Genomic DNA, 26,953 nt, shown 5'->3' with positions numbered 1-26,953 from the left:
TCTGAGGGGAATTAGATAGTTGCATCATTTTAAGAAGGTATGATTGACAGTTTTGTAAGAGTGAGTGTTTGGGGTTTATTCTGCGAAGGTGAAAATTAAAAGATCTGTGTCCTGTTCTGAGTGGAAAGATTGTTTATTACTCTTTGCAGTGAAGGAAATTAATATGCTCCAGTTTGTTTTGCATGCTGTTTTCTATATACGGCATTGTTGTAGTTTACTGGTCTTTTTTGTTGTTCCCTAAATAACATTGCCTTTGATACTCTGTCCATCATTTCATTTCTCATGATGCCAATGTACCCAGGGATTTTATTGTGGTTTATCAGGAATTAAGTTGTCAATTCTCTTGTGTTAGTTGGGATGTTAAATGTCAATGCTTGAAAAGTAGATTGTGGGTTGTAAGGGCATATATTATCTGATGGTGCATGTATTTTAAAATAAAACTTAGTTTCTTTGTTTGTAGTGCAATTGTGATGTGCTTCAATTTCAGCCTTGAAATTAAAGCAGTAATCTCTGCAAGGTGCACTTACAAGAGTATATCAAAGTGCTATTTTTAGTAAATACCAAGATATCACCAAGACTAGTATTTGTGGTGACTTTGAAGGCACATCAGTGTATTTCTGGATGGCTGATTGGAAATAATCAAGGGTAAAAATAAACTTACTGCTTCTCTACTTTCATTTAAAGCAATTTGTAGTGGACTCATCTCCCCTTCTATGTGCTTTTTGATAGAGAGGTGTGGATTGCACTATCCCAGGCAGAGATCTGTGTCTTTCTAGTGCTCTAAAATATCAATATGATAATAAAACTTATCGTGAAGATTTTTGGAATGGGTGAATGTGATCATTCCAATGGACTTTGATGATGATGTAGAATGTGATAGTATGAAAGGGGCTGAATCCAAGATGTGATGATTTTACTCAGTCTGCAAAAAACTTTCTTCTGGAGAGCTTTTGTTCCATGGATATTCCAGTCACAGATGTTCTTTTTACATCACATCAACATAGGAGCAACAAGTATGACTACACTTCCTTGAAATGCAGGGATTATACTCAAATCCTTTGAAAACTCCTTTTAATACTTAAATACAAGGTATTTTTATACTAAAAACTGTTATAAACTTTTTGTTTTCCTTTTAATATACACACTTAATTTCTTAAATTGTCCAGTAAACTGTTTGATTGTTAATGTCATGTTGGCTTAGAATTGAATCAAGGGATATAATTCTATCTATTCATATCTGCACACTTCTAGACTGTTCTAGCTGGGTCTAGGTCTAGAGCTATTTTCTAAGAGTATTGCTTAAAACTCTTGAATATGTACGTTTCGTGTCTTCAAAGCTCTACTGTTGGTATTGATGATTTAAATGTGATTCTTACATTTATTTTATTTTTTTTTTTGTCTTTTGTCCTTAGAAACAAACTTTTCTGGTATGATACATTTTGTCTGTAACATTAATGTTTTATTAGTTTTTTTTGTTTGTTTGTTTTAAATACCCAGTAATTATCTTTTTCAGCATTTGATTTTGTTTTTTTTTTCATTGTTAGCCCATAATTGGTTGGCTGCATAAAAAATTTTTGTAAAAAAAATTATCAAGTTGTGTATTTTACCTTTCCTAATTACCTATTACAACAACTGATTAAATTAATTTTATCTTGTTTTTGTTATATGTGAGCTTATTTATATTTCGTTGATTAAAACTTTTACCCCACCAATAGAGATACAAAAATAAGTTTTAGTAAGACAAGAGAAGAAAGGAAAAAAAAATTCTTTGAATATTTAAACATTTAAATATAACTACTCTGTATTTCAGCCTTTAGAGACAAAATTAATATCAGAAACTTCAGGTTTATTTTCTGCAGAGAATGTTGCATCAATTATACTGGCAGATACAGTGGTAAGTCAAATATTGATTCTTTCTTCTTACACTCATCTGTAATTACACAAAATTTAATTTCTGTGGCATTCTGATTTTCAAATTGGTTACCAAGATGTTTTAGTTCTTAACCATCTGTTTATTATTCTTAGCCAACCCTTTCTCTTGGGGAGTCACTAGGTAGAAGATGGTAGCTTGTGGAGGAAAAACATTTGATCATATTTTTTTCCATCCATTTTTTTTAATGATTATATTTTTTTTTTTTGTGTATTAAAAAAATCTTTTCTTTTTTATAGCGAGGTCGATTTTTTAGCTCAATGGGTTTAGATGGTATTATGCTATCCTGCCTGACTTGTGGTTTCTCTCCTGTCACCTCATTGATGGAAGCCACACAACAAGTAAGTCACACAAATATGTCCCATAGAAATAGAACTATTCTTGAAGTGAAGTTTATCTTTGTGTCCAAGCAGTTTCTGAAGCAGATGGTACAAGACTTACAAGATATCACGAAATGGCACAAATTAGAATAATTGACTGAGTCTTCAATGACATTTTTATTTGTTTTCTAAATGTATTTCTTGTCCTTTCCAGTAAAAACTTTTTTCCTTGACCCAGTGATTCACATAATTATTTTGGCATAAAAAAAACATTTCAACTGACCTGATTATGTCTATACATTTTAGTTGATGAGAATAGTAATAGTTAAAATTACAGTGAGTCCCTGCTTAACACAATGTTCGGGACCAGAAATTCTCCTTTAGTGTGACCCTATGTTTGGGTTAGGTATAATCATTTTTTTAATAGTAGAGTATAAAATATCTTTTGATACAGTATACACTTAAATTACATGTAGTATTTTTCCCAGGTTACATATAAAGCATAAAGGAAACAGCTGACAAAACGTTTTATTGAAAGAAATATAAATTGTTGCACATAGAAATTTCAAAAATAATTAAATCAAATTTGTACTTATTGAAAAAAAAAAAAAAAAAAAAGCATTAACAGGTTGTAGCTTACATTAGGAAAAAAAAAAGATATTAAAATGGAAACAAAATAAAAATCATATTACAGAGCATCTAGTTTAGATTTTAAATTGAAACAAAGTTTACATGAACCTAGGCTAGTTACATGTGTAGAATGAAACAAAAAAATTGAAGACATACACATGAAAATGAAATTACCCTGTAAAGAAAGGAATTATTCAAACATAATTGTACTGCACTGTACAGTAAACATATATATGAGCAAAAGAATTGAAAGTATTCAGATATAAAAGAAAAATAAATTGACATCAGGTACAAAAGTGTATGAATTGAATAAGAACATTTAGCTTTACATTAGCTAAAAGAATAACTTTAACAAGGGTACTAAAAAATTCTTAGTTGATAATATGGAGTAGTGAATGTGTAATTTTCAAAAGAAATTCCTTAATATGCAGAGGTCATAGTTACATTGCTAATTGTTTAATAGGTACAGAATAGTATTGTAAACAAATTTTCCATTATCTAAATGTTTCTTGATTACTTTACTAACAGGTAGTGACAATGGGCATATTTCGCATCATCTCACTGTTTTACTTGGATCACTTTGACAGAATTGTGAGGAGATGTAAACTTGATAGAGAAACCAGAAATAGTGAAAAGAAAAAAATATAATTTTTATTGTTTTATATGTTGAAAAAAAAAAGCTTTGCTGATTTGTTATAGCTGAATATCTCAAGAACACAATAATTGAATTGATACTTTGTAAATAATGTTATTTACTGATATCATTACAATGTTGTATTGTACATTTTTCTGTAATAAATATGAATACACCACTATATATTGATTCTGTCTCAAATTAACCCAATAAATATATTTGAAAGTTTATCTCTAGTTAAAATCCTGTACATTAGCATTTTTAAAGCAATCAAACACGTTTCAATCATTTTTTAAATTGGTTTTCAATCAAAATTATTCTTTTGCAAATTTTTTGTGACCTTATTAGTTTTTCTACTATGAAAACTCTGAATTAAACCTCTGCTGCCTTTCAGCTATACCCTAAAATGGGAAAGGCTTAAAGAGTCAACCCTGAGAAAAATTAGGAGCTGGTGACCCTTAAGCAGCTTGCAGCACAGTGCTACACCCTAAATGAGCCTGCAACACTGCTGATCCCAAAATCTATTAGCACTTACCATTCCTTAAGACATCAGCTGTGTCGGTGACTGCAGTCATCTCACTTCTATGAGATGATTTAAAGTCACTTCCAGACTGAAGGAGGCATTATATAAAATTAAATGTGCACATTTTTTTTCTATGAATAAATATAATTTAATATATAGCAAAAGCACATTAAAGACATTAAAAAAAACAGTTCATAAACATACCTGCCAGATAATGGATATGTCTTTGATTCTGAAAATTAGGAATGAGTGCAGTATTTCACTATGCAAAACCAGTTGCAACTTACATATATTGTCATATCTAAATGCAGACAAAGCAGTTGTCCTGACATATAATTGTTTGAACAATCTGTGTTCATTTCTTCCTGCGTCCAACATTACAAGGCAAGCACTCACCTGGAGCCCCCAAGGAAAGATGAAGAGGGAAGGGCTCAGGAATACATGACACAACAATTTGGAAGCAGATGAAATGCATGATGGGCAAGATGTGGGACAGTTGCAGAGACTGGCCCAGAAACAAGATGCCTGGAGGAAGCTGGTTGGTGGACTGTGCCCCAGTCGAGACCACAGTTATTGAGATGATACTTGAATCTTATCCTCATTCATCAGTTGTTGTAATTTTAAAAAAAGGATATAAATGTATTTTTTTAAAAAACAAGAAAGGTTAAAGGAAGTTATTGTTAGAGAAATATTTAAGTAATGTGGTCCAAGTTAAATATGAAAATGACAAGTCTAAAAAAATATATATATATGGAAAAAAAAAAAGTAAACCAACAGATCTGTACACTATTACCAAGATTTTGATACCATTTCTAGTAGTGGTTAGAGACTACATGTCAATTGTAGGTTTCGATTTAAATTTTTTCCCAGATCTCTCTCCTGGCTTTACTTTTAACTGATTGCCATAAATTGTAAACACATGGTGGTGCAGTACAAAACTAAAAATGTTGTTGCATTTTGGAATACCTGGGAAAAGAAAAGATTTTTTTTTTTGCATAAATAAAACATACTGGTTAAGTTCAAATAATATGAATACAAAATAATTTAATTTTTTTAAAATGTCAAAAACATTGGAGAACATCATAAATTCCTTAAAGGCAGTTTCATTAAAACCAAAAAATTATTGATTAAAAACCTGTCAGAGGGGAGAAAATAAATTACACAGTCATCCAGATACAAGTCAATCACTGACACATAGGCATCTTGACCCTTTTCAAGTTCCCAAGTCAACAACAAGCGCTGATAGTCCGAGAGAGTAAGGAACAAGCAAGATTTTTTTTCAACCCTAAATGGATATCTATTTTACTTTCTGCTTAATTAAAATCTATTGACACATTTGCGTTTGGTAGTGTAAGATGACTGAAGTGCAAGAAATACATTTTGAATCTGAGACACCTCACTTAAAAAACCTAGCACTTTACAATTCAGCTACCATGGCCCCATAGCAGAAATTATACCAATGACTAAAAATACCAGAACAATGACAAAATTAACAATACTTGGGAAAGGTATTAACTCTTAGAAAAATTTAAGGCGCTATACAAGATGAAACTGGATAGAGGACACCCACTAATAAGGAGACATACCAAATTTAGAAAAATAACAGATTACATTGGGAAAAGCACCTTTAAGGAATGTCAGAGAATAGAGGGGTCAAAATAATACACCAGCCAAAAAAAAAATAAAAAGGCAGGATCACAAATAGATGGCTTGATGATGCAGAGGCAGATCTAAAACTCAAAAAAAAAGTTCTGACATGGACATTTCCTTCAATATCATTATCTACTTTTTTTTTTAACCAACTTACATCTCACTGTATCATTTGGCAAGACAATTGAAAACGTATTCTGTGTTTCTGTTATCACAATGCCCTGTAAGCCAAGATGTCCAGGGCACGTGGACTGTTCAACTGTAATTGGGCAACCATGGAAATCAGCTTTCATTAGTTTCTGGGCTGCTGATGACAAATTAGGACCATTCAAGCTGAAGATGAAAGGAACAAACTAAAGTTAGAAAAAAAAAAAGAATAAGCATTTTCATTCAAGTCTCACAAATTAGTTTAACTCATACTTAAATTTCTCTTTAGAAAAAAAATAGTCTTAGTCTTGATTAACTTTTTTTTTTTTCTTTATTTGTGTGTTGTCATTGCAACGAATAATTGTGCAAAATTTGAAATTGATCTAAGAATGGGAAATGGGATAAATATATAATTTTAACCAGACAGACAGAGTGAGTTGATATGAGCTAGGTATAAAAAAAAAAGTCAAGTACAAAATAAACTATACCTAGAAAAATTTAGCAAGTCTTCAATGTATTTTATCCACATGTCTCTCAATGGTACAAAATCACTGTATCTGTGCAAAGAGAAATTATTAGTATTTATTTGTGCTTGGGTGCATAAAATAATGCATCATCTATTATTATAAACTTGTGACCTATTGTGACAAAAAAAATAAAAATCTTGAGATATCTCTATTTTATTCACTATGGTAACATTTCTATAAATGTATCTATTTCATGTATGTATATGTTTTAATTTTTATTAATGATATATCTGAATGAGAATACCCTTTGGAATATCATTTTGAGAAAATGAAAATAAATAGTATCACCTTATAATGGTATAGTGCTTCAGCCACCTTTAATGTTCAGCTTTACATTTATTACCATTGCAAATCATGTGGTGTCCTGTGGTAACTGGAGTAAGTTCACACTTTTGAGGTGTTCCAATAAAGCTTAATGATGGGGATTAATTATTGGGGTGTATGAGGTACCTCTAGTGGACAGGCAGTGGTAACCTATACTGAGGGAAACTTGGATCATTCTTGGTCCCCACTCAGTACCCAACTCTCACCTGTGGCTCCCAGTGGCTGTAACATGCACAGCAGCCACTGGTCGACTAAACCAGGTAGAGGGTATCTGACATGTCCATGACACTCAGTACACTGAGGTTCTGTCAAACCTAGCATGTGAATTCTGGACTTAGCAGCCTTTATGTGTGTACATATATGCAAGGCTAAACATCTATAAATTGTATTGATAATATGTGCATAATAATGTATGTATGTGTATTTATGCCTTGTATTAAAAGAAAGAAAGCTATTTTCATTTTTTATTCTATTGACTTATATAATGGAAATACATAATAGTGAAAGTTCTCACAATATAGTAAGCTCAAACCAATTCATGATAGAAATCTTAAAATTGACCCTTAAAAAATCCTTTTACACTCTTTTTGTAATTTTACAACTTTTTCTCAACATAGTGCCAGCAATAATAGCTACTTTTTATTAACTGGATCACATAATTTTTTTAAAAACTTACTTTGCTACAGTTGGCAATAAAAACAATCTCCTCTTTCTTCTTTTCTCTAATCTTGCCAAATAATGTTTTTTTTTTTGCTCCTTTGTTTTGAGCTTGCGATGCTTTCTCTTCTTTCCACTCTGAATACTTTCAAACTTTGAGCTCAAGTCACTGTCAGGCTGCAATTTTTCAGCTGGTAGATTTGTATTTGTGAACGATGAGAACCAACTTGATTTTGCTTCTTTACCCTAAATTGAAAAAAACAAAACAAATATATATAGTCATTACCATTATTGGAGAATTAAGCGGCACAAGTGCATTGTGAAATTTAATTAAGGAAATGTGTCTTGAAAAGGTTTCAAATATATATCATAAGCTTTGAAAGCTTTGTAAAGTTCCCTTTTCAGACCTTGTGATCTATAGGGCAGATGATGTAAAGGACTTCGGTTTCTGTGGCCAGCACAACAACCAACCGCGTTTACTTTTCCCCAACTAATGTCAGGTACCCATTTGAGCTGGGTGGACTAAGAGGCGCCCAAAGATCCGAAATTAAAACTCCCAGCTTCATCAGGATTTGAACCCGGAATCCCGGTTCAGAAGCCAATTGCTTTACTGTTCACCCACCTGTGCCTCCTAAGGTTAAGTACTCTAAGTATCCTACTGATATCTATTCATATTAATATCACAGCAAAAAAAAATTGGTTTCTAAGCACTTTTCTTTTTCAAAAGACTAAACAATAGTGCTTTTTATACTTTTCTGAATCCAATGAGTTGCCAGTCAATGATGCAATGGAGGTACAAAATAATACTAAATATGCCCCTGAATAAGACAGCATTAAACATTTACAAGTCTATACTCAGAACTAAAGCAATATTCATTCTAGATCTAGTTCTTGTATTGATTTTTCAAGATAGTTATAACATGCACACACTTTTACAAAATATATCACAATGAAGCTTTAAGCTCATAGACTTGGATTTAGCCCAAAACTAAGTATCATACCTAATCTAAACTAGGAGTGCACCGGATAGTAGCTCCAGCCGAATATCCTGCCATTTTTCAACTGAGGCCATATTTAGCTCCTGCCAAATATCACTACAGGATAGTTGGCCAGATAGTAAAAGGACACCTTGTACTTACATTTCTATCAATATGTATAAAGTGGACATGGTTCCATTAACGTCTCTTATGGAATTTATTAATGTTTATATTTATTGATAGACACTGACCATATTTAAGCCAGAATGGATAGATGCAACATGCTAAGACAACATACTGACACTGTAAATAAATATTACTATTGAACTAACGTATTAACTTTGAATATTACTCCTGCCTTAAGTGTCTTGCTTGGATAACAATATTCTTAATCATTTGGGAGTGTCAAGTAACTCATCATTATTAGTTATTACTTTTGAAATATACTTAGATATGTATCAGGCCAGGACATGACACACCTGACAACCCAAGGCCTACTAGCATGACTTTTGTTACAGAAACAACGATAAAATCAGTAATAAGAAAGATCTTTCTTACATTCTTGCACAATAAAATAAAACGATGATGTGCATGTATGTATGTGTATTTATGCCTTGTATTAAAAGAAAGAAAGCTATTTTCATTTTTTATTCTATTGACTTATATAATGGAAAATCTTACAGTAAAGTTTAAAATCACATAAAAGAAATTAAAATCACCACATTAGATCTAGCAACCATAGAAAAAAAATGCTGGAGGGTTAAGAAACACTTGACCTCTGTAACTAATGTACGGGTACAATAGATTTACATGCTTGACTGACCAATGAGTTATTTTCAACACTCAACACTATTGCATATGCCCAAGGGAAAAAAATGTGTGATGGTCATGACCATCATCAATTATACACATTACACTAGGACTACATGTCTATCTGACCAGGTTGTTAAAATCAGTCCGACACAAAGTCTTAATTTATTTTTTGAGTAGGGAGGGTTTGGATGAATTTTTTTGTTGTAGAGTTGGTTTTCCTAATGCTCGTAGATCTATATAACTGTAGATCTAGATCTCAATAATAGGCCAACAGACTACAATTTAATATATACTTCGGCACCATCTAAGAATGAAGCTATAAATAGGTATACTTGATGTTACCGCTGTTAATAAAATATTGTAAGCCGCAAATGAATTAATCTAAACCACTTAATATTCACCTACAACAATTCAGATTCCAACTATTAACTAATATTCAATATCAGTATTAAGCCCTTGATGCCAGCACCAGAGGTCCGTGGCCTTCAAATTACAAGCCTGATGACCAGTATATGATCTGAAAGACATAAACACATACATCTACCCACTATACAACCCAGATTGCACTTTACTTTTAAGAGATTTACATTAGTAACAAGTTAAATATACATTTACATATTTTACATTGACCATTGTTAGACACCTTGTTTATAGTATTAGTTATTTAGCGACGCACCATAGAAGACGTATATTGAACGGGACTAGTGACATTTGGGATTTTTTGGGCTAGAGACTGGAAATCAGTTAGCGATAGAATTCTCTAGGGTAAAGACGTGTTTATTTGACAGAGACTTTTACTGTGGCCTTTTCTTGGAATAAATATATTATGAATTGTTCATCAATGTTGACCACATCTCTTTACTCGTTAAATCAATTGTCTTGTTTATTCTGTATTGTTGATCAACTACATTGAATACACCCGAACAATAAAACTCAAACGCTTGCAGAGTAATTGATTGAAATTCAACAAATTTAGGACTATAATTCAACAAAAAATAAATTCTTATATCGAGTCGCCCAAGCCCTAATCTTTAATGCAAAATGCAATCAATAGCAGAAATTATAAAAAGGAGCGAGGACTAATCGTTTTCATTTTACCGCCCTTCCCCTTTCCAGACAGAGTTTGTGTAATTTGACATAAATTTATCATAACTATTTTATAATTCAAACGAAATTTTTCAATATAACAGTCACGGTTGAGATGAGTTCAAAAGCCAGATAATCTTTTCCTAGTCGACTTTTTCCAACCTTTACTCTATCTCATATTTTTCTAGTTAAATAAATTTAGGACTATAACTCACAATTTATGCTAGAATTTTATTGAATATTATTAATCGAATATTTTTTTTTCGGCGGCAATCCTCAAAACCTTAATCTAAATATGTGGGGTATCTTATCTTTTCAAAGAACAAATCGGTTGTATTTGCAATGTATTAAGGGACTATAAATTCATATTAGAATATTTTTCTCATTATTCAAAAGGCCCTTTATAATAGAATGAATAATGAGCTGTAGGTCAGGAGAATGCGTTACTGCAGTGAAGAATGCCAGAAAACGCTTTTAGCGTCGAGGCTTCGCCCCGAACCTCACTGATGAATAATAAGCTGTAGATGTCAGGAGAATGCGTTTCTGCAGTGAAGAATGCAAAAAAACGCTTTTGGAGTCGGGGCTTCGCCCGAACCCCACTGAAGAAGCTTACAGTGCTCTCCCAGACCCCCGAGCTTGCAAGAGAAAGACTGTTGTTTTTTGTTTTTTTCGCCGAAGATTGAGAAACAGTCTTATTTTATTCTCATATATCGAATTTATATAATAAATATAATATAACTGTACGCACGTTTATGCATAGGGTTAGGGTTTACTGGGCGTTAGGGTTAGGGTTTAGAAAAAAATCGCCCCCCCCCCCCCCTCCCCAACTCCAAAGTTCTGGATCCGCCAGTGGCCTGAACAAGTACATCACACCATCTCACACACACCCTTTACAATTGGTGGCTTGTACATATACACACACACACTAGTGTTACACAGATTAGTTTGTGATAGGCTTAACTGATAATAAATGCTGTTAAGCTTTAATTCGTCAATCAGTAACAGAGTTTAAAATAATAATATAAATAAAAGTAAAAAAGAAATTAATAGGAATATAGGTATAATATTGTTATAACTTTGCCATGCGCACCGCCATCCAAGCTAGTACAGAAAGAAGGTGCGCACTATCTGTGACCAGACAAGTCGGATGTTGACATTAGGAGAAAAACGAGTTCCGCCCAAGGTGAGAGCCAATATGGAGATGCTGTACTCAAGGCAGATGCCCCTTTGTGTTTGTCATGTCTCTGTGTAAATAAACGTCTTTGTCTAGTTGAGTTGCCTTCCTTCAATTATTACAATTGGTGTCAGAAGTGGGATTATAGGCGACAACGAGAGGAGGTAGGATTCTGGCACAATGGCATCTTTGAAACAACTAGACCAGCTTTTAGTTAAAGAGCTAAGGCAGGAACTTCGTTACAGAAGCCTGAAGCTTGGTGGTAGCAAGGAGGTGCTTACAGCTCGTCTCCGGCAAGCCCTAATTGATGAAGACAAAGATCCGGAGACCTACCTATTTGAAATTGAACCGGAGATTTATGAGCTTATTGGCAAGATAAATGAAGGTATTGATGCAATGTGTGAACAAATGAACAGTATGGGGAACAAGGTAGATAAAATGGTGTCTCAGCTGAAAGAAGGAGTAGACTCGTTGGGTAAAGGAGCAGTTGCCTGTAGACTCGTTGGTAAAGAAGTTGCGTGGTCAAGACTGTGGTTACACAAACAGTGGTGACGGAGACGCTGGGGATTTGAGCACCGTCTGTGTCTGTGTTGTGGGCAAGTCTTGTGGTTGTGACTTTCAAGACAAGAAACATGAAAATGATTGCTGTGATGATCTCAACGAGATGTACCAAATCAAAGGGAAAGAGACAAATGAAGAAACTGAAGACTGTTACGTGCCTGAAGCGTTTGTTCCTGTTGTACCTGTTACCAGTACCTCAATGAGCCGGACGGATCAAGACAACGTTGGGTCTGCGTTCAAGCCTGTTGCTATGGACCTTAAAGACCTCTGCCAATCTGTTGGTGCTCACGAGGGAAATTCAAAGCTTGACAACTGCATCCAGAAGTTTAGCATGAACTGTACGTGCGGCGCATCACACATAGAATTTAGATGCCAAGAAAACCACCAACAGGGCATATGTACTTCTACCATCATCATCAACATTGGCATAGATGAATGTCAATCAAACCATTCTAAATCTGAGCTGTCAAGAGGAAGACATTTTCCACTTGAACCTGAAGAGACCTATATTCTGGACGTGAGACTGTTGTCTGAGGATGACTGCGGTGCATTGGACTTTGTTTGAAACGTGGCTGCATGTGAACCTGCAGCTCCCTTGAGAGGCGTATGTCGGGAAGGTTTGCTGAGACAGCATGTCCGATCAACGGCTGTGCTGAAGAAAACAGTGCTCGACACTATCTCTTTGTGTGTCAAACGGCCACGTCATCGTCGCAACAACAGCCTGGTCAACTGGAGAAAGAGAAAGCGGCACTGGAAGAAAACAATGCGGATGTCTTCGTGGGGAACACGCTCCCTGCCACCTGTGGCTCCCACTGATTGACCTCCACCTGAACTGTCAAACCTCAGCTGCAGTGTTTCTTTTCGGGACGAAAAGTGCTAAGAAGGGGGCAATGTTATAACCTTGCCATGTGCACCGCCATCCAAGCTAGTGCAGAAAGAAGGTGCGCACTATCTGTGACCAGACAAGTCAGATGTTGACATTAGGAGAAAAACGAGTTCCGCCCGAGGAGAGATGCTGTACTCAAGGCAGATGCCCCTTTGTGTTTGTCATGTCTTAAATAAACGTCTTTGTCTAGTTGAGTTGCCTTCCTTCAATTATTACAATATTTAGCAATTTTGACAAAATGTTCAGTAACATGATCTATTTAAAAGACAAGTAGGTATCAAGTTCCAGACAGATATCAAAAACTACTATACAGTGAAACCCTAATCTAAACAGATCTTAGAGCTCTCAAAACTGAATTGAATGAAAATAGAAAAAAAAAAAGGGGGGGGGGGCCTCAATGAGAATATAAAATAATAAGCCCATAGCTAATACTAAATTGGAATCTTTGACTGAAAGTTAGAAAGCCAAAACTGATATAAAGAAATAAGTCAAGGTTCAGGTAGTACTTTACCTTGAATCAAGCTGCAAAAGGAGCTTTGTGCTCAACTATCTGTATCTTATCTTAAACAGGTGTTACTTCAAAAGATAAAAAAAAATTACATACTACACATATCCCTGTGTCAATCTAGTCATGCATGTTAATCAGTGACCTAAAATCTGCCAAGTCATTGATTTCCCTGGCTGATTCAGTCAACCCATTCCTTACAATAATAGCACTAGAAACTTGAGTTGAGGGGTCCCAAGAGGATGCAGATTCAAATATTGGCCAAAGCATGGTTAAATAACATTTTAGTTTTATGTTCTTAGTTGATTTAAAAAAAAAAAAAAATTGTTTAAACCCTATTGCTTTGTTGGATTTTTAAATAATTTCCTCAATATGGGGACTCAATGATAATTTTTCCATTTCTTTTAACACCTAGAATTTTTGAGTTTATAACTAGCTTTCCATGAATAAAATAAGTAGTTGTTGTTTTTTTTTTTACTTTTTTTTGTTATTCTTAATAATTGGCTTTTTCTTGGTAGAAGACATGCACCAATCTGAATCCCATTTATTTAATTCTTCTATTTCTCTTTGTAAATTTTTTTGTGTAAATAAAAAAAAACTTACTGTGGTGTGCCATTTTTCACCTGCATCTTCATAGTTTAATTCACTATAAAGATTATCTGAGAAAAATAAAACAGACATAAATGGTTAATAAGATAGCTTACAGCATAGGCTTAATACAAAAAGTCTATTGCATATGATTTTTATACTTACAAGATTCATTTTTTCTTGTATATCTTTCTATCGTATCTTAAAAATCACTCTATTCTATCAACTAGAAGCTGTGTCTGAACCTAAACCACAGCCAATTTTTTAAGGTTTAGAGATCAAAAAGATATTTAAGACATAAGTTTAAGCCCCAGCTATTCCATTGCATGTGACCATAAGCCAATTGTCATCTACATGACCCTTTCCAGCCTCACACAATATGCCTACCTAACATACACACATACATACATACAAAGATTCATTTATGTAAATTAGAAACATTAGTGGGCCTCAGACTTTTCCTTGAAGTACACCTGAGTTTATTATTATTGGTGTTGATTTGGAGCTATTTATTATTACAGTTTGTTCTCTTGCTTTTAGAAAATCTTGAATCCAATGACATTTTTTTTTTATTAGTTTGTCCATTGTGGTTTGATGATGACCACTTTTGTCATCCAGGGGGCTGAGGGCTTTTCACTGGGGTTTTGTGCATCCTCATGTGGCTGGTGAGACCTATGTGAGCCCTGAATGTTCGACTGCACACCAGGCAGGTTATTCCAGCTGGAGCTAGTGTCATTGGCCTTGCTTTTCTTCTGCTACCACTGTTCTCTTGTCCTCTGCAACCTGTGCGCCAGTTTTCACAGCACAACACCACGAAGCTCTGTCATGTGCCTCTGTCACTCAGGTGGCTGGGTCTATGCTGAACACCTTAAGAGAAGCTTGCTTTGAGGGTGTCCCTGAAGTGTTTTCTATGTCCGCCATTCTGCTGATGTGTCCTGCCCATCGCAGCTGGGACTGCATCAGGATTGTGTGGATGCTTTGCAGACCCGCTCTTCCAAAGACTTCAGTATCTGGTATTTTTTCTTGCAATTTGACACTCAGTATTTTTCTCAGACATGTCATATGGAAGTGGTTCAGTTTCTTTGCATGTTTTCTGTACACTGTCCATGTTTCTGAGGCATAGAGCAATGTAGGGAGGATGACAGCTCGATAGATCCATAGCTTTGTATTTGTAGTGATACCTCGTGTGTTCCAGACATTTTTAGACAGTCTGCCATAGGATGCACTGGCCTTGGCGATACGCAGGTCGATTTCATTATCGATCTTTCCGTTTCTGGAGAGTGTGCTGCTAAGATAAGCAAATCTGTCCACTGCATTTATATCATGTCCATTTATCTTGATGCTTGGATCCGAGAAGGCTTTCCCTGGATCAGGCAAATATAAGACTTCAGTCTTTTTTGTGTTAATGGTAAGGCCAAAGTCTGAGCATGCTCTTGAGAAGTCACTGACGATGCTCTGCAGATCATTTTCAAAGCAGGCATTTAGGGCACAGTTGTCAGAAAATAGCAAGTCCCTGATTACTGCCGGCTTTATTTTTGTTTTCGCTTTGAGCCGCCTCGGGTTGAATAGGCCACCATCAAATCTGTATGTTATATTAATCCCGTTGTTTTCTCTATTTGTGAATGCATCTGTCAGCATAGCAGAGAACATGATACTGAACAGTGTAGGTGCTAGGAAACAGCCTTGTTTTACCCCGTTTTATACTTTGAAGGACTCTGGTGGTTCTCCACTTTCTTGGACACGAGCCTTCATGCCATCATGAAATAGTCTCACCATGAATATGAATTTTTGTGGACATCTATACTTTGACATAATCTTCTCTGCTAACAGTGTCGAATGCTTTTGTTAGGTCGACATGTATTGAGAAGAGGTCAGCATTTTGTTCTTGGCATTTTTCCTAAAGCTGCCTTGCCGCAAAAATCATGTCAATGGTTCCACGCTTTTTTCTGAAGCTGCACTGGCTTTCTGGTAGTAGACCATGTTCTATGTGTTGCATGAGCCGATTTAGTAGGATGCGTGTGAGGATTTTCCCAGCAATAGAGAGAAGAGATATTCCTCTGTGGTTGTTGCAGATTTGGCGGTTTCCTTTTCACTTGAATTGATGGACAATTGTGGCAACTTTAAATCCAAATTCCAGCGCAAGTCACTAGTCATCCCCCCCAAAATTCCACTAAACCAAAGCCCTTTGGCAACAGGCAAGCAGTGAAGCTGTAGGTGGGAGCAAGAAAACGACAAACATACATTACATTATGTTACGTGACCCGACGTGACACGACACCCGAACATACATACACACATACAGTGTAGATTCATTTATGTAAATAAGAAACAATAGTGGGCCTAAGACTTTTCCTTGAAGTACACATGAGTTTATTATTATTGGTGTTGATTTGGAGCTATTTATTATTACAGTTTATTCTCTTGCTTTTAGAAAATCTTGAATCCATTGATGTAATGAACCATTAATGCCAAAGTATTTTAGTTTTTTAAGCAGGCTATGATGGTGAACTTTGTCAAATGCATCCATTAGCGCACTATTAGCTAATACCTTAGAAAAAAACATCAATTAATCTTATTACTAGTTATGGGAACTAAACTAAATTTAAAAAGTTAAATTAAAACTAAGTTTCAACTAAAATAAAGTAGTTAAACTAAAAGTTAATCATGAATTTCAAAATAAAGTTAAACTAAACTAAAGAAAATTAATTAAACTATACAAACTTTTCATAACCTTTTTTTTTTATTTGAGGAGGGTGGTGGTTGAACTAGACCTGTATAACTATAATCATCCGACTGGATGCCTATAGTTCAAATTAATTATTTTAACATTGTAGAAATATTTATCCACAACAAAATCAGTAATAAGGAAGATGTTTCTTACATAAACGTTAATGCACAATAAAATTTAAAAAAACATGTCTAAATAAATATGCATTTGTATTTTTGCCTTGAATTAAAACCTTTAGAAAAGAATGGTACTCTTTTAAAATTATATTAACTTATTATATAACGGAAAATCTTACTTATACCGATAAAGTTTAAAATTTCATTAAATAACATAGATTTAGAATTTAGATCTCGCAACCAAAGAAATAGAAACAAAATTGTTGGAGTTTTAAGAAACATTTGACCTGTATAACTATTTTATAGCGAAAGTAGGCCTACATGCTTGACTAACCATGCCAATGTACTATTTTCTTGTCTGACCACTAAAAATACAACTAACACTATTGCATAACTGTTAAACGCGCAAGAAAAAAACATGGGGTGGTCTTGTCATAGGACTCTTCACACTCAGTATAATATATAGGCCTACACGTGTACATCTATCTAACCAGGTTGTTAAAATCCCTTTATTTACTATCTGGGCAGGGAGGTTGTGTAACTATTTTAGTGTAAAGATAGATCTACGAACATGTTTGACTAACCATGCCAGTGTGTTATTTTATTGTCTGACCACTCGACATTAAGCAAACACTTTTGTATAACGAGCAATAAAAACAATGCAGGGTAGTCTTGTAGTATCATTGACTACACACATACAGTACACTAGGCCGACATGTGTACGTCTAGCTGACCAGGTTGTTAAAATCAGTTGGACACAGTCTAGAGGGTGTGGATTAAGATTTTTTTCTAGAGTTGGTTATCCAAATGCTTTTAGATCTATATAGGCCTAACTGTTGATTTAGACTTAGAGCTCAATAATGTCTTAAGACTATAAAAAGGGTGTACTTGATGTTCCTGCAGTTAATAAATTATTGTTTGCCGCAAATGAATTGATTAAAACCACTAAATATTGACCTAACTCATTAATCAGATTCCAACTATTAAACAGAAATTAAACACCATCACATGACTCACATAAAATTCAGAACAACCCCATTCTTAATATTGCATAGAAGCTTTTGGCAAAATGTTTAACAACATTTTATAATGCTGCAACTTTCAAGTGCAGATATTGACTCCCATAACTTCTACCAGCATCTTACTTTACCCTCTTCAAACGCAGACTGACTAAATAGTTATTAACTGCATCATATATTTTTTTTTTTGATTATCAAAGTTATTGATATCACCACCATAGTTTGCTTAAAAAATTAAAATATATTGGCATTGATGGTCCGTTGCATCAGTGGATTAAAGATTTTCTGATAGGGAGAGAACAAACTGTAATAATAAATGGCTCTAAATCAACACCAATAACAGTAAACTCAGGCGTACCTCAAGGAACAGTCTTAGGTCCACAACTATTTTTAATTTACATAAAAATTTACCAAATTGCATTAGTCAGGAACAATAGTCAGATTATTCGCAGACGATTGCATAATATATAGAACAATAAAAACAACACAAGATACAGAAATTTTACAAAGAGAATTAGATGAATTACATAAATTGTATTCAAATTGGAGCATGTCTTTCCACCCAGAAAAATGTCAGTTATTAAGAGTAACAAAAAAACTAAAACAAATTAATTCCAATTATCTTATTCATGGTAAACCAGTAACACAGACTAAAAATGCAAAATACTTAGGTGTTATAATAAATGAAAAACTGTCATGGAATCCCCATATTGATGAAGCTATCAAAAATCAAACAAAGCATTAGGGTTTATTAAAAGAAATTTCTATAAATCAAATAAGGACATAAAATTAAAATGTTCTTTAACCTTGGTTAGGCCAATAATAGAATATGCATCCTCTGTTTGGGACCCCTCAACTCAAGAAAGCATTAAGAAACTGGTACAGACACAAAATAGAGCAGTGAGATTCATAACAAACGAATATAACACCTTTGGTAAAATCACTAAAGTTAGAAAGCCTTAAGGACAGAAGACTTAAAAGTAAAGTAGCAATTATACATAAAACACTGAACCATAATCTTCAAATACAAAAACAAAGTTTAATAAAATACTCAGAAAGACACAAAGCTAAAGGCACATTCCTCATCCCATATGCTAGGACAAATTTGTACAAATACTCCTTCTTCCTTAGTGCTATTAGAGCATGGAATGGCTTGCCTGAGCTAGCCAGGAAAACCAGTGACTTGGCAGAATTTAAGTCATTGGTTAACATGCATGACGCGTAGGACGTAATCATCTTCTTTTTTGAAGTAACGTCTGTATTATATGTGTGTTGCAACCCTGACCACATGTTGAAAAGTTGTTTAAATTTTAACTAAACGTTTTAGATTGTAACTAAAAAAATTAATTAAACTACAATTTTAACTAAACTTTTTTTTTCTAGTTAAACTTTGCCCATAATTAATTTTTTTTCTAACTTTTTAGTTAGCTTTTGCCCATCACTACTTATTACTTGAGTTTTACATGACCTATGTCTATACATTTCCTAAAACCATGTTGGTATGGAGTGAGGACATTATGTTTATCTAAGTGATTGTTGCTACATATTATGTGTTCTAATATTTTACATGTGATGCTGGTAAATGATACTGGTCTGTAGCTCCCCGGATTAGATTTTTCTCCTTTTCTAAACAGGGGAGTGACATTAGCTTCTTTCCAGTCCCAACGTACAATGCCCTGATTTAGTGATGCCTGAAAAAGTATTATTAACATTGGTGCTAGCTCATGACTAAGTTCTTTGAGGAATCTAGCTGGAATACCATCAGATACAGAGGCTTTATTTGGTTTTATGCTAGCTAATAGTTTTTGGATTCCCTTTTTTTTGTACATTTATATCTTCTACTTGGGTTACATTTATTAATATGTCTTTGTTTGATACATGTCTATAATAGACAATTGATAGATCTAGATACTATAATGTATACATTTACATCATGACATTCACCCATTATTTGATTCTTATTATTTTATCTTTATCTTATATAATACAGACATTACTTCAAAATAGAAGATGATTATGTTCTAGGCGTCATGCATTTAGTCATGCATATTAACCAATGACCTAAATTCTGCTAAGTCACTGGTTTTCCTGGCTGGCTCAGGCAACCCATTGTAAAAATAAATGACTGTAATTTATAATATTATTATTTATTAACATAAGATATATATCTAAATATATATATATCTAAATCTAAAAACTAGAGAGTAGAAGAGTCTAGAGCAGTGTTTCTCAAACTTTTTTGTCTGGAGGCAAAAATTTTGCGGCACACCACGAAGAGCAACAGTTGCTTTATAATAAAAAGAAAAAAGATTTTATCTGTTTTTAAGTATTACATTTAATGTGAAGGGTGTGCTTGTTTTTGAGAGCAAATGCGATCTAATCAAGGCTCCAAAGTCAACTAACAAACTCGCATTTCATCGTCTATTGTAAGAAGTCTCTCTCTTTTCTTAGACTTGATTTCAGTCAGTGCTGAAAATCCAAACTCAAAAAACCATGAAGATGCAAATGGAAGAATTATTTTGATTGCTTTTAAATTGATTGTAGAATATAACTTGTTGAATGAAATCCAAAACACATCCAGGCTTTTCTCTGCAAAATTTGACTTCAGAACTGCATCGTTTTTTTTTTTAAATCAATGAGCTGCTCTGCTTCTTCAGTTGTCAGATTTGTAGCTTCATTGTTTCCAAATGGAGAGCTGACCCATCCATATTCATGACTTCAAACTGTTGGAAAGTAATGCTGCAATGCTGACTGCAGGTGTGTCAGTGTCCAGAATTTCGGGGCTGATTTCTTTAGTTGAAGCACATTCATTGTAAGTAGGAAAGCAGTTGAAGACTCCTTTCGAGATCTTACTTTGCCACAAAGACAATTTTTCTCCAAATGACTTCAGTTTTGAGGATGCAGTGATGATGGTTTTCGATGGTCCTTTAAGACTTAAATTCAATGGATTTAATTTGTCAAATAAATCAGAGAAATGTCACCTTAACCCACCAGATCTCGTCATGAATAGAAAGTCCAAGTCTTTTTTTTTTCAGCATCCAAGAATAAAATCAGCTCAGCCTTGAGTTGGACGACACACTTTAACACATTTTCCCTGGATAGCCAACGAACGTTGGTGTGATACAGCATCATACAAGAGACATTTGTAGTCTGAATCCATTCCTTCACAAAGCTCTGAGAAAAGTCGGGATGCAAACGGTCGAGATTTGAGGAAGTTTACAACTTCAATAACTTGATCCAGAACAGACATTAAATCTTTCGGCAAAGATTTGAAGGCAAGAGCTTCTCTGTGGATCATGCAGTGAACAACTAATACATTTGGATTTTCGTGACACACAAGATTGACGAATCCCATTTCTATTTCACTTCATGGAAGGACAGCCATCGGTTCAAACGCTGACATAGTTTTTTCACTGTAGTCTGATTAGCAAATGTTTTCGTTCACCACATTAAAAATATCTTCGCCTCTGGTTGTAGTTTGTAAGTCTTTGCAAAATAAGAATTCGTTGACACATTTTTCATCCTTTATGAACCGAATAAAAGCTAGCACCTGGACTTTGCCGCTAACGTAAGTGGATTCATCAACTTGAAGAGACCACAGCAGAGACACTTCATCGTTAGTCACGTCGAAGTGTTCGCAGATTTGATCTTTTAAATCTGGCGATAAGTCTTCAATTCTGCGCAACATAGTATCATTTGACAAAGGAACTTTTTTAGCTTTTTCGGCGGCATCGGGTCCAAGGATAGTTTCAACAACTATTGCTAAAGCTGATGCAATGACTGATTCAGCCTCTGGGTGTGCTTTCTTGCATTTTGCTAAGTAAGTTTCTTAGCTTGTTTATTTTGTTGAGCCCTTGTGTTTTCAAAGTATTCCTTCGGTTGGACTTTTACAGCTGGAGGTTTTCTTTCCAAGTGTCTCTTCAATTTGCTTGGAACAAGCGCCCTATTCAACAGAGTTGCATTGCAGATCAGAAAGAATGACAATGGAGAATCTTCAGGTCCAGAAGATCTGAAACCATATCAGATGTAATCTTCTTTGTACCTTCGTTTGGTTCCTTGCTTTTCATTTAACACTTTTGCAGTTTCATTCTTGCTAACGTATTTCTCCATGGATAACAATGAATAATGCTTATTGATAATTTGTTATTATTAGCATACACCTAAAAAATTTACATGAAACACATCGCTTATTATTATTGTTACCAATTTAAGAACTAAGGCAGCCTACATTTGAGTCATTATAATAGTATATGTATAGTGGACAATTCCATAACCTGAATAGCTAACACCCCTTTCCGTCAATATGGTGCGCTCCACTACTTGTACTGGTCGTTGCAAGTGGGGATGTCATCGCAACATAAATAAACATTGAATAGTAGACAGACCAGTGTAACGCTGCATGTGTGGCGTTCTGAAAACTCCCGCGGCACACCTGCAAATCTTCGGCGGCACAGTGTGCCATGGCACACAGTTTGAGAAACACTGGTCTAGAGTCTACATCATAGTAAAAGATAGTAGATCTAATCTAAAATTTCTAGTAAATGTCTAATTATACAAAAATATAAGTCTAGGACTAGATCTAGATCATGATTTTTCTATAGAAGTTAGAACAGATCTACCTTTTCCTTTACTTGAAACACTGGCAGATGAAGTCATGATAATGATGATGACATCTGAATGTTGAGTTAACTGTTAACTTGAATGATGATGAAATGATGATGTTCTTCTATAAAATGGTACTGGCAGATAATAGATCTCTAGATAGAACTGATAGATCTAGATCTAACTGTCAGATTACACTTCACTAGTCTAGAGTGACTAGAGTCTAGCATCTAGATTATTTGGTAAAACTTTACATCGAAGGACCCTTTTGACGATTATTCTAGATCATAGTAATCTAGTTACAGCCTAAAAAAAAAAGATATTTAATAATTATAATCATTTTAATGATAGATCTATAATAATCTATATTCTATAATAAAGTATATAGATTATTTATAGACTAATAATTATTTTAATAGTATCAAAATAAGAAGTAATTAATAGATCTAGTATACACAAAGTCGTCATAGTCGACATAGACTAGAGTATAGATCTAGATCTAGTAATTATAATTATTTATATTATTTAGACCCTATGACTATACTGAGATACTGCTATACTTTGGCTATACACACTTTACACTTACACAGTGGAGTAAGTTAAGTTACTCAGTGAGTAAGTTAGTAACACACTCACACTGTTTCACAGACACACACTCATGACACTGTGACACAGAGTGAGAACAGACTTAAGTCTTGAGAGAGATCTAATCTAGGTTTAACTTTATGATATCCATTAGTCTAATTAGATCTATTATCTAGATCTAGACATAGATTTAGTCTAGATTGACTAGATCTAGATGCCTATATAGATTCTACTAATATTAATATAGATCTAGAGATCTAAATCTAGGAAAGACGTCTATCTCTTTTACTTTTACTCTTTTACTTTTGTACTGCTCAGAACTGCTGCTTGCACATAGTCTAGTCTATCCATGGAACTATACTTGGTACCATGGGCGTAGCCGGGGGGGGGGGGGGGGGATTCACCCACCCCCATCCCCAAATGAAATTCCCCCCTAAGGAGGGGGGGATCGGAATTTAGTGACTGATTTTTTGCTTTGATTTTATTTTAGGTGAGATTTTAATACTAAACCATCACTTGCCCCAGCACAGCTAACCCCTCTTGATGGTTTTGAGTTTAAAATCCCCATACAGAGCGTTTTGAGGTGGAAAACCTCTATCTTCAATATTATTCTAAAGCAAACTACAGTTACCAAAACCTATGACCGTAGCTAAATGGGGTTTTGAATTTAAAAAAAAATAACTCCAGAGATTTTTTTAGTTTAAAACTCCCAACAGATGATTTTGACGACAAAACTTCATTTTCGATATAAAATCTAAATCAATTAAACTACAGTAACTTTGAGTTACCTAATTCCAAGAACGTATTCAAGAGAGGTTACACATTTTTACCAGTGACGGGGGCTCCATTAATAAAGTGCAGTGAATAGTCATCTGCGAAATTGAAAAACACTAAATGTGGCTCAACAAAGATATATGGCTAAGACGGATTTTAGGAGTCAGTTATAGAGATCGGGTCTAAATCAAGGAAATCCTATGCCGAACTGGGAGTTGACCCCTAGATTAAGATTGTGACTGAGCGTCGCATCAGGTTTGCTGGACATGTTCTCTGACAAAAGGAATTACGCATAATAAGAGTTGCGATGACATCCCAGTACAACTTGGCGCCACACATTCATGGAGGTCCTCAGAGCAGGTGGGAAGAGGCTTCAGACATTACCAGTGACAGATTTTTGTGGAAACAGCTTGACGGCAAATGCGCCGAACGGCGCGGGAGGGTCTAAGTCAGTAAAAATAGCACATTAGGTTTTTTAAATAAAACTTTTTAATAGCATGAAAATGCCATGTAGATACCTCAGAATATGCATTTTGTTGGCTTTCAATACCAAAAATACTGCAGACCCCCTTGCTGAATATTACGCGGAGTCTACAATTTTTCTGCTAACTCCAGGGAGAATCCCCCCCAAACGAAATTCTATGAGCGTAGCCAAGAGTAAAACTTTCGATTGAAGGCCCATAGTTTTTCAGGTCAATTATTTAGTTAACACCCCTCAAGATGGTTTTGTGTTTAAACCCCCGCTACCTTATTATTCTAAAGCAAACTACAGTCACCTAATTCTATGAGCGTCTAAAACCCCCCAACAGATGGTTTTGACATAAAATTTCCCTTTCGATATAAAATCTAAAGCAAACTACAGTCATCAAATTCCATGAGCGTAGCCTAGAGGGTGTACATATTTCTTTTCTACTAAAGATAGGAATCGAACCCAACTTTTAAAGTTCGGGTTCTGTGCTAATATTAGAAGATATTACGTTGTTTATGTTTTATACGAAAGCAAAGAATCGGAAGGAAATAAAAGTTAGTTACATATGTCTACCTTGATAAAGACAGTCTCGTTATTATCATTATTAATTACTACTCTGTCGGGGAGAAGGTGAGAGTTCGTCTAGGACAAACATGGCAGAAAGCAGTCGTCATTAAGAAACATCCATCACCCAGATCTTACATCATAAAGACAAATGATGGGAAAACATACAGACGAAATCAACGGTTTTTAAACAAGAGCTACGAAGAAGACATCTCTGGGTACTATGACACCGACAAAGACAATGAACAGCAAACTGTTAGAACAAACGGAACAGACAATTATAAACCAACATCTAGAGAACTTGCTGTGCCGGTCAAGACAACCAGAAGTGGTCGAGTTGTCAAAATTCCTTGTAAATATAAGTATTAAGAACTTTAAAAGGAAGGATGTGATAATAGCTTCAAAAGGAAGGATGTGCTAATATTAGAAGATATTACGTCATTGTTTGTTGTTTATGTTTTATACGAAAGCAAAGAAGCGGAAGGAAATAAAAGTTAGTTACATATGTCTACCTTGATAAAGACAGTCTCGTTATTATCATTATTAATTAGTAACGTCTACAGTAATTTATTATTAATCTGTGACAACAGAACAGGTTCTGTTCGGTTCGGTCAGATTTAAGTTCTGGTTCGGTTCGATGACGAGTATGGTTCGGTTCGGTCACCGTTCGGTCAGGTCAAAAGTTCGGGTTTGGTTCGAAATTAGGTAATAGCAAAATTAGGTACATGTAGGTCTAATAATGGTTAATTCAAATATTAATTAGATAAGAAAGCGATCTGAAAAACTTATTCAGCCGGTTGGCCATTTCCAACTCTCATGTCTCTGGCCAAATAGCAGAAAAGATACAAAAAACATTACATAAAAAAATAAAGCACTTTTATTAGAAACCAAAAATGTTTCCCTTTCAGACGTTACGATCTATAGGGCAGACCCATTTCTGTGGTCCATGGTTAACGAGGATGTCATGTAACCATCATAATGACAAACCTCCTGCACTTTTCCCCAACTAACGTCAGTTAGGCCTACCCATTAGATATGGGTTGACTCAAAGGCGACCTAAAGATCCCGAAATTAAAAATCTCAGCCTTCACCAGTTATCAAACCTTTGTTTGTTTTACATGTTTCGGATGTTCTTTCAGAGTTGAAGATAATTACTTCCTAGTCCAAACCTCCCGCAGGACGACGGGGGATGGGAGCGGGCAGGGTTTGAACCCGGGACCATCGATAAATCTGAACGACTGTCCAGCGCGCAAACCGCACGACCAGGCAGCCATCCCTGGGACCTGGAACCCCTCAGATAGCAAGCCAAGCGAATTACCACTCAGCAATCCAACGCGATTTTAATATTAATACTAATTCATGGGATGTAGGAAGTTTTTCCATAACTTAATTCTGAAGATCCTACATTGATGGCATTGATGAGACGCCAAGTTGAAGCACTGAATCTAGATGCTCGTCTGTGAGTTGAATACACCGCCATGGTTTCGCACCTTTCCGCCTGCTAAATGAAGAGTTGCTGTGTAAGTAACTGGCAAGTTCGCAGACATACTTTTGGAGGTATCTGTAGTCACTCCGACTAATTATTCTCAAAGGAAATAAGCTTTCTCCTCCATGATGTCTGAAACTTTTTTGAACAGATCTTTGCCAGTGGTAGTCCCAATGCATGTTCCTCGTCATAGCAGATATCTTTTCTGTGATTTAAAAATTGCTTTTCGTAGGCCTACTGCGAACAAGTACCAACCAAGAGTTGAACGATACCAGATATGTCGGCGCTAATGGTAAATATTTCCAGCTCTGCTGTTCCATCTCTTAGTTTTTAATTGAGATTTCTACTTGTCATGCGAAGAAAAAAAAAGAGTGACAGCTTCAACTGCATTCTTATTTTCATGACACATTTCTTCCATCATTCCCAGCATGTACGAAAAAGGCCTCATTTCACTACTTAAAATGTGACCAACTCTGTACCATGCCCTAACCGCCGACTCATTTTCTTACCCTGTCTTGGTAAATATTCTCGTCAATCCTCTAATCTCTAGGCGTTTCTTAGCAATTTTGTATTGGTGGCTCAAACCATCTCAAACTAAGAATGCCGCCATATTTGTTTATGTTTTTTTATTTCCTGATGCTGTCTAAAGTTAGGCCTACTTTCTTTAAAAACAGCCAC

General features: G+C 35.0%; 2 protein-coding genes across 5 annotated transcripts in view; one reads left to right on the top strand and one right to left on the bottom strand.

The window, feature by feature from the left end:
• Positions 1–6,022, top strand: part of LOC106073603 (3-ketodihydrosphingosine reductase-like) — a 14,199-nt gene extending 8,177 nt beyond the window's left edge. For both annotated transcript variants that reach the window (XM_013234214.2, XM_056035149.1), the window contains exons 9-11: positions 1,811–1,894; positions 2,170–2,271; positions 3,409–6,022. In XM_013234214.2, coding sequence (XP_013089668.1) covers positions 1,811–1,894; positions 2,170–2,271; positions 3,409–3,528 — 306 coding nt within the window. In that variant the 3' untranslated portion in view covers positions 3,529–6,022. The remainder of the gene's footprint in view (positions 1–1,810; positions 1,895–2,169; positions 2,272–3,408) is intronic.
• LOC106073604 (ribonuclease P protein subunit p29-like) lies at positions 993–26,953 on the bottom strand. Of its 3 annotated transcripts, none has more exons than XM_056035150.1 (7): positions 26,785–26,953; positions 22,415–22,703; positions 13,948–14,003; positions 7,362–7,588; positions 6,323–6,391; positions 5,845–6,020; positions 993–5,003 (listed from the first exon to the last, which is right to left on the bottom strand). In XM_056035150.1, the coding sequence occupies exons 2-7, from the start codon at positions 22,449–22,451 to the stop codon at positions 4,867–4,869; spliced, it is 702 nt and encodes a 233-aa protein (XP_055891125.1). In that variant the 5' UTR covers positions 22,452–22,703; positions 26,785–26,953; the 3' UTR covers positions 993–4,866. The 3 variants fall into 3 exon arrangements, with proteins under 3 accessions (XP_055891125.1, XP_013089669.2, XP_055891126.1); XM_013234215.2 differs by lacking the exon at positions 26,785–26,953 and adding an exon at positions 23,034–23,292; XM_056035151.1 differs by lacking the exon at positions 26,785–26,953 and adding an exon at positions 23,272–23,289.

The sequence above is a fragment of the Biomphalaria glabrata genome, chromosome 7, assembly GCF_947242115.1.
Source record: "Biomphalaria glabrata chromosome 7, xgBioGlab47.1, whole genome shotgun sequence".
In the NCBI taxonomy this organism is placed as follows: domain Eukaryota; kingdom Metazoa; phylum Mollusca; class Gastropoda; family Planorbidae; genus Biomphalaria; species Biomphalaria glabrata.
Note: the sequence above shows the minus strand (reverse complement) of the source record. Positions and strands in the feature narration are given on the sequence as shown.

Excerpts from the sequence above, each read along its gene's own strand:
- LOC106073604 (XM_056035150.1), bottom strand. The coding sequence starts at position 22,451 with ATGACTTCATCTGCCAGTGTTTCAAGTAAAGGAAAAG. Across the intron at positions 6,392-7,361 it reads TTATTGCCAACTGTAGCAAA|ATACAGTGATTTTGTACCAT; the intron begins GTAAGTTTTTAA and ends CTCTTTGCACAG. Across the intron at positions 6,021-6,322 it reads GACTTGCTAAATTTTTCTAG|CTTGAATGGTCCTAATTTGT; the intron begins GTATAGTTTATT and ends TTTCATCTTCAG.